This window comes from Pogonomyrmex barbatus, unplaced genomic scaffold (genome assembly GCF_055798465.1).
Source record: "Pogonomyrmex barbatus isolate J1 unplaced genomic scaffold, ASM5579846v1 scaffold7, whole genome shotgun sequence".
NCBI classification, from domain to species: Eukaryota; Metazoa; Arthropoda; class Insecta; order Hymenoptera; family Formicidae; genus Pogonomyrmex; species Pogonomyrmex barbatus.
This window is the reverse complement of record NW_028297171.1, coordinates 4,631,339-4,640,120: the sequence shown is the minus strand read 5'-3', so window position 1 is coordinate 4,640,120 and position 8,782 is coordinate 4,631,339. Positions and strand designations below refer to the sequence as shown.

Sequence of the window (8,782 nt, the reverse complement as noted above, 5' to 3'; positions counted from 1 at the left end):
TAGCTATAAAGATATTTTTCTGTTTCTTTCAAATTTGCAAAAATTGATCATTTTCCACCGCTCTGGTTAACAAAATTCCCTTATGAGCATGACTGTTTCTCTCTTCTCTCCTGTTAGTAGCAAGACTAATAAATTTCTTGAAAATGAATACAAGCGGCTGTATCTTTGATCGTAAAGCTGTCAGTATTCAGCAAGCGAATCTAAAAACACTCAGAAACTGAGGTGATAAAAATCAAATATCACCTCAGAGTCTGAAGTGAGTATTTGAAGTAAAAGAAGAAATTAATTCGCCAATACTTGGATTCATTAATACGGCTTTGATGTTCGGAGCGCTTTAGGTGAGCTACACCATTTCTTTTGCGTGCTCTAATGACGTTCTATAAAAAAAGCACACACAAATTTTTCACACCCCAAGGTGCCAGGTTTCCCTTGCTGATATCGTGTGACTTACGTGAGGGTGCCGACGCCGTGGACGGATCTACGAGAAATGGTACAGGTATCGATTACTCGTGCGAAGCTATCGTCGCTGGCTGCCTGGTGATTTAATACTTAGCAAAGCTGCTGGATTCGTTGTAATAAATATCGTGCAGATCGTTTATCTCCTCTTTCGTAGATGTATGAAATTTGCTTGATATTTATTAAGGAGTGAACAGTTAATTGTATCCGGATTTCGAATTTTTCGACAAATCTGATTTCTCAAGAGACTAAATTGTTTAAACATGCTTTACAATTGGATAGAACCGAAAATGAATGTCAGTCTCTGAAATAAATGCATACAAAATTTAAAAATCAGATCTGACTTCATCAAATGAAATAAACATAAAAACCCGCGCTCAGCATCATTTACAATATGTGTAGCGGATATAGAAGATATGTTACGAAAAACACAAATGGGGAACTTGATATGGAAGATGTGAAGGTAAGAAGGTGTGAAGGAAAGAAGATATGAAGTTTAGCATATGATGCATATATTGTCTTAATAATGAAAGAAGACAAATGATATTGGGAAATGTTGAAAAGTTTCTCAAATTTTCTGGAGAGAACAGAATTAATTCTCAGAGTAGAAAAATCGAAGGTGTGATGATTTTTAGAAAAGAAGAAGGAAAAAAGCAAAAAACAGCAATGATTAAAGGAACGGGGATAGAAGAAGTCGATCATTTTAAATATTTAGGATATAAGTTGCAAAGAAATAATAGTATAGATAGGCATATTAAGAATTAGAAGGCTGTAAGCGCTATAAACCAAATATAGAACAAAAAGAAAATTCGCTAGAGATTTAAAAAAAAAATATGGGTGTTTGAGTCACTTAGTCAACAATATCATTATATATGCACGGAACTGAAATTTGGGAAGATATATGAAGCGATAGAAAAATGCCATGATAAAATAGTTTTTAGGTTGAAATATACTGGGATTTATAATCAGAAAAAAACAAAAAAATGACTTAAATGACAATAAAACAAAAGGATGAGAATCAGGTAAAAGAGTGATTAGATTTAAATTATAGAAAGTTTAAATAATATCATACTAAAAGAATGTTTTAGGAAAATAAAGAAAAACAAAGAAAATAGAAATAGGTGGGACTTAGATGGAGAAACTATACTTCTATAGAAACGGAATGTCAGAGAGATCAAAAATTTAAGAGGAAAAAATCTTGAGATAATCTATAAGTTAGTAGAAAGAGATTTAGAAATACAAGAACAGATTTCATTTAATAAGAATTAGAATTCAAAGAATTAGAAATATACGAACAGATGTCATTTAATAAGATTTAGAATTTTAGATATGATATAAGGTATAAAGGATTATATACAACAGAGTGCCAGAATATTTAAGGAAACAAGGTCATAAGAACTCGTAAAAGATCATCGCGAAATTTATATGGAAATGAAAAATAAGTCATGGAAATGAAGTGTAACTCAGTTATTAAGTAAGAAAGAAGGAGGAATTAGTTGGATGAAGAAAATCTTAATGACAAAAAAAGAAAATAGAACGGAAAGAAGCAAAAAGAGTAGTCTTAGAGAGAAACAAAACAAATTCAAAAAAAGCTAGGTATAAGTCAGATTTTTACGTGCAGTTAGATATTAAATCAAAGCTAAGTTATAAGGATTATGTCAAAGTTATGTGTTTATATGACAAATAAAATCTAGTGTAAAATCTAGTGTGAGATGTTAAACTCCTTTCAAAGCTGAGAGGCAAAAAATAAATAGATTATTACATAAAAACTCACACGTAAATCCAAAAAAATTATTTTACTAAATCTAAATGAAAATAACATAATAAATTATATATATAATATTAATATATCAATTTCCAAAATTAATGAATAAACAGATGGACTTCTTATTTCAAACAATTCTTAATCTCCACAAAAATCTCCACAAAAATGTTTAAAGACAAATGTTTAAAGACTGTTAAAAACTAAAAATCCTCAATATGCATAATAGTCTAACAAAGTTTTTGCTAAAGAAATATTAATATCAAAGCATTGAATATCGCCTCTTTCTATCTTTTTGGTTACGTTTAGTTATCATATATCATAATAAGCTTAATTAATAGTAAGTTTAATAATTGTGATAGAATTGAGTACTTTGCGAATCAGCTTTGTCGGAAAATTTGTTTTTTTCGTCTGAATCGTTTTCGTTTAAATCCTGAACCTCCTAAACCTTCTCATACCTGCAGCCATTCCTCTCTGGTACCATCCGCTAGCTCACCAGTATAATCCTCGTCCTCGCCACCATTGTTCTGTCGTTGCCTTACCTCCTCCATATCTTCGCCTTCGCAGGGCTTATTCTTGCAATCCATTGATTGCTCGAGTCGCGGTCCATTCGGCACGGCTTTGCACTGCTTTCGATACTTCTTTTGCCGGAAATTCCTAGACCGGGTCATGCTGCCCTTGCCGCAGGTCGACGAACACGAACTCCACGAACTCCATGCAGTTAGCTCGCATTTTTCGCTCTTCAACAGCTCGTCGTAATAACCGATATTGATGCTTGCGAAAATAAATGCAATCATTTCGTGACAGCACAAATATGAATCGTCATAAATATTAGACAAACAAATCGATTAGATTTTCTCTTATACAATCTATCATACAAACGCAGGCGATTACCTGTATATTTTGTTTTAAAGTAAAAAGTTTTTGTTATTATTAAATCGTTTGTTATTATTAAAACGTTTGATTATTATTAAATATGTCTCTACTACCTAATCCAGTTTCTATTATTATTAATTATTGACTGACAGGATTCTTTATATTTCATTAAATTTTTAATTTCCATTAAATGTGAATAATATAAGTACTATACCATATTTTTTTCATAAAAAAATATGTCTTTAGAACAGACTAAGCTTTCCATTTAGAAATTTATACTCAAAACAATCATTTAAAAGAGAATATTATTTCAATCTCGACTAATGTTAAGCTCATGTTTGCTGCTTTTCAATATGTTTGACAAATAGAAATAATTTGAACTGTGTATTGCAATTTTATATAGCACGAAAGAGTATTTATCAAGTCAACAAATTTTCAATTTTAAATAAATCAAAAATAAATTAATAATCGATTATATCTCTCCTGTGGCGAACTATTCGTCTTTGTATAGTTCAAAATATTTTTTGTCACAATTATAAAAACATGAATAAATAAATCGAATAAATATAGATGAAAAGATAAAAGAATTTTTTTTAATTAAGGACACAGCACCGGAAAAGTTCAAAAAGATTTTAAAAGAAATAAAATTCACAAAACATTTTTCAGTGAGGAAAGAACTTTCAGAAGTTTTATAAATCAGTTGTTAGTCGCAACTGTAAAGATGCATTACCAATTCGGCTTCTCCGTATTGTAGCAGATTTTTCGATCAGTGAGAGAGGTGTTGCATTTGTTCGCTTCCGCCGCAACTTCGTCGCGAAAATGACGTTGTTTCAGCTGAATGCCTCTGCCGCAGGTAACCGAACATTCACTCCATTCACCCCAGGATGACACCCTACAGGCTTCTATATACAAAACCACTGATTACCTTTTTACATATTTCATAAGAATTGTGTGCATTTCAATTTTGTAACTGAGGCATTTAAATCAAGAATGAAATCATCTAGTAATGATGCAATTTATCTATATGCAACAAATTCATCATGCAATGCCCGATTATAGAGAAAAGCAAATAATATGCAAAGCGAAAAATATGTAGTACGCAAAGTAAAGCATCTTTGGCTCGAACTGCTGCTCACCCGGATGTTATCCCGTTTTAAAACGGCTCTCGCATGAACAATTTAGAAAATAATTATGCGGATCTGCACGTGACGTGGAGATTCATAATGAATGTTAGTTTAATCGTTCAACTTTGCAGAAATTCGTTCACGAAGTGAGTTTTAGTATTTAAAAACTGGTGTTTAATTCTGCGCCTTTCTTTTTTCTTCCTCGGTGAAATGCAAATTTTTTTACATCGCCGAGGGAACCGCGGGTCGGACATTAATGTGTTGCTTTAAAATTCCCGAGCGATACAATTATCTATCGTAAATTCTCCACGAGCACGTTTCTTCAAGAAACAAAAACGTCTATGGAACAAAATGATACTTGCTGTTTTTCTTATCCTGAGCACCTGTATCAGTTAACGTATCGCCGATGCTATCGCAGGTCTTCTCGTACAATCTTTGCCTATTGAGATAAAGCTTCGCGAGGGGTTTCATGTCCAGACCAGACGGATCATAAAAAGGCGATCTTGAATCATTTGGATATTTAGACGTGATACGTTGGATCGGTTTTGGTGTCTCTACTGGCGTATCGGGCGACTAATAAGTAATACGAGACAATAAAAAACGATGAGTATTGTCTGACAAAATAATTGTTTGCTATAGAATATATAAAATATATAAAAGACATACAATAGTTTATTCGTAAATACTTTTCGCCTGATCAAATTTTCTATCGTTTAAATTCATTATTTCTTGTATCTTTTTACAATAGTGCGATACGCACTACAAAAATCACAATACAATTAATAACTAGATTTGATTGCTATGAGAAAGGAATAGCTATTAAGAAAGGATTAAGAAATTCCTATTAACAGAGACAGCGAGAAAATAGGATTTTTCAAAAGAAAAATAGTGGAGGATAAGACGAGGAAAATTTTCTCTCGGGAAAATGCCGAGAGGAGCAACAACGTCAGCGTTTCTGTTGCTGACGAAGGTGGCTATTGTAAATTGATAGAATTAGATATTCCCTCGAATGAGAATTTATGATATAATATCTAAACATTAACGGATGATTATCTTTTTTTCGAGTAGCTCCTCCACCTATTCGATGAAATACAAATTAATCGCACCTATCTTGATGCCTTCTCAAGAGTTCTTCAGGAATTTTGCATCAATCTTTGTCTTTAAAGTCTTTAAAGTCGGGTATCTTTAAATACCAAGACACCCGTAAATTTTGAATTATAAACTAATTATAAAATAAAATAATTGATATTTACTTACCAAGTAAGTTAAACCGTCATCAGTACCAGCATCATATGGGTACAAGTTCAGTTCTTTGTGTTCTATCCAAGAACAATTGGGTAAGCACAGCTCGAGTCCGGACACTCCAACGAACCAATCAGGTGAGGGAACTAAATTTTTCCAACAATAAACGATAAGAATTTATTTCTAAATTTACAAGCTCAGTGTTCTTTTTAAAAAGTAATAAAAATCAGCCTTACCAATCATAGAAACCAAAGACATTAAATGATGTTTATTATCAACGCGAAAAACAGCAAAAGTTCTACCAGTTACGTTAGGATAACTGATTCCTCTTGCCTTAATTATAGTCCTGATGTTTTCACTCTACAAACAATAGGTTGCTTATAATTTATATCTATCTATATGTCATAATTATTTTTATATAATTTATAATAAATATGTACGTGTGTATGTGTGTGTGTGTGTGTGTGTGTGTGTGTGTGTGTGTGTGTGTGTGTGTGTGTGTGTGTGTGTGTGTGTTGTGTGCTTTTATAGAACTGTTCTTTCTAGAGAAGTGCTAGATTTTACATTTCTTACTTGATTTTTTAATTCGGACTCCAATTTTCGTGTTGTACCAAACTCAGCGACAGCTCGCAGACCTTCGCTAGCCTTCTCGTTGTAACGCCAGAAGCGATAACTTCCAGTGTGTGACGCGCCGATTACGTCTGAAAATCTTATAGTCCAGCCTTTACTAGGGAAATCCTGCGCAGAGAGAGAGAATAATAATGAATAAATGACAAGAAAAATTCAGGAAAATGCATCGGTCGTGTTAAGATTTCCCACCAATTAGTCGCTTCGATTTCAAATATATACGGTTGTACGAAAAGGAGACTTTATTTTGCAATTTATTCAGATTCAAGCAGCATTATTTTATCTTTTTCGTTGATAAATATAACATATTCCATATTTATACATATTTGTTATATAATACAATATACGCAATATATAGTCGGCCAATCTTTCTCTCAGTTATTTGAAACATTAAGTTTTACAATTATAGACAAGATATAAATTAACATCATGATTTGTGATAAGATATAAATTTATATAAGGCACTCACTTTTGGATGTGTGTTTCTAGACCACAGTCCTTCGAAAGTAACTTCAAATTTTGCTTCGTCGCAGGCACAACATTGATAAAGAATGTCGCCCTCATCATCAGTTTCCGCTTTCAAATCTTGACACATTTGAAAATTTAAATTTGAGTCCATGTACCATGTATCTGACGTCTCCAACACTGTCGCTCTGCAAACAAAGAAAAGAAACAGAAATGTAATTGATAGCACGAATAATTATCAAAAATATACATATAGATTATTAGTAATAGTCAAGCAATGCAATTTCAATAATTAAATAAGAGAAAATAAATAATTTATTGACACGAAAGTAATCTAAATATTGGAAAAATTTCGCAATCACATATTATGTATTAAATATTATATGTATGTTTATAGTATGATATTATAAACTATATATTTCGAAATATTTATATGCATTTAAATATGATATTAGCGTACTTGCAATCAGAAGTATATTATTAGTATTTCATTAATTTTTCAAAGGAAAATGAGCTTACGCGATAAATACTGTTTCTATCCCCATCTCCATTTTAAATAAAATTTTTTAATTAACAAATGCTGTACATTCTGAAATTTTATAATACTAATTTTATAATACTAATATGAAATTTTACACATATATAAATAATAAAATGTAAAGATATTTTATGTATATGTTTAATTATGTAATAACACAATTATTAAATGTTAAATGTTTATATTGAAAGTAGCCAATTTATCAAAAATATGTGTTTATATAATTTCTTTTTAATGTAAAATAATATATTTTATTGTAAAATACTTTTTATTGTAAAATAAATATTATATTATATTTTGCTGCGTTAATTAAAACGTATATATGTTATATATTTATTTATACATATATGTATTAATAATATGATATTATAACACTAGTGTTTAAACATTTATAGCAAGAATGATGTATTATCTGATTTTTTTCAAAATGTCATTTTGCAAATATCATGAAATAGATATTACAATTTTCTATTAACAAAAGTATGCCTATTACCTAAAAAGAATGCAACCGCTACCTCCCATAGGACTGGTCCAAGCAACGGATATATTTTCTTTCTCCATTTTGGATGTTTCCATGACGGCGTTTGCACAATTATCCGCGAATTTGGTTAATGTATCCTCTTGAAGATCGAAAGTGCCAACATCGGCCGTTTCATTTGCGTTTTCAGCCTCAGCAGATATGATGAATCTTGTGAACTTTCGATGCATCTGTTCGGTAATGTCAGCTCGCAGAACCACTGAAATAATCGCGAATCTTTATTTGATATGTCCATTATTACATTCCGCTCTATAAGATCGTGAGATATTTTGAGGAGATGACAATTCCATCTATAAATAAAGCCTCAGAATAAAGCTTGTTTATTTGCGATAATAAATGTATGGAAAAAATTTTACTTGATGATAAAAAATAAAGAATTTAATAAAATGCAACAGCATAAAACTCGATAAAATTCGGTGAAAAATAATAAACATTGCAATGTGTAACTCAATACGATATCTTTTTACACAAAATATTTTTTGATGACGCATACATTTGACCCATTTTTCTATTTTATCTTTTAGAAAAACAATTTTATATAAATGTGCATTAATATTTATAAAATTATTTAACAGTCAAAAATGGATAACAGTATACAGATAATAATGTTTTCTAAGAGAATTTTTTCGAAACTTTTATATATTCACTATGAACTACATGAACTACAAACCACACACACACACACACACACACACACACACACACACACACACACACACACACACACACACACACACACGCACGCATATACTTAAAAAAGCGTATACATATATAAAAAACAAATATAATTATTACTAATTATATTTATTTTGAATATATTATAAACACAGTATTTTTTATTTTTTTGTCCCTTAACTACAACCTTATTATTATTGATAAAAAAAATTTAATGTTAATAAAGCTTTTCATTAAACATTAAACAAGTGATAAAACATACCTTTATTCCTTTAAACATTAATAAAAACATAACATAATAATTTTACGTGTATTAATAATATTTTATAAATTGTAAATTTGACAAATTTATTTATAAATTTTGATACTTAGAATAAGAATAATGTTATTTTCATTCATTAAAAATGTTTTTCTGCTAATATCGTAAAATAAATATCATCTTCAATTAATAAGAATATTTTTTTACCTGAGAAAGATAC

At 30.5% G+C, this 8,782-nt stretch overlaps 1 protein-coding gene across 2 annotated transcripts in view; it reads right to left on the bottom strand.

The window, feature by feature from the left end:
* Window positions 1-8,782, bottom strand: part of LOC105427314 (spondin-1) — a 28,830-nt gene that overhangs the window by 5,423 nt on the left and 14,625 nt on the right. Inside the window, exons 3-11 of one of the 2 annotated variants that reach the window (XM_089083227.1) lie at window positions 7,584-7,827; window positions 6,557-6,740; window positions 6,034-6,198; window positions 5,697-5,820; window positions 5,476-5,606; window positions 4,602-4,791; window positions 3,825-3,996; window positions 2,677-2,992; window positions 452-478 (exon numbers count right to left, since the gene is read on the bottom strand). In XM_089083227.1, the coding sequence (XP_088939353.1) occupies window positions 452-478; window positions 2,677-2,992; window positions 3,825-3,996; window positions 4,602-4,791; window positions 5,476-5,606; window positions 5,697-5,820; window positions 6,034-6,198; window positions 6,557-6,740; window positions 7,584-7,827 (1,553 nt within the window). The remainder of the gene's footprint in view (window positions 1-451; window positions 479-2,676; window positions 2,993-3,824; window positions 3,997-4,601; window positions 4,792-5,475; window positions 5,607-5,696; window positions 5,821-6,033; window positions 6,199-6,556; window positions 6,741-7,583; window positions 7,828-8,782) is intronic. The other variant, XM_089083228.1, reaches the window with a different exon arrangement.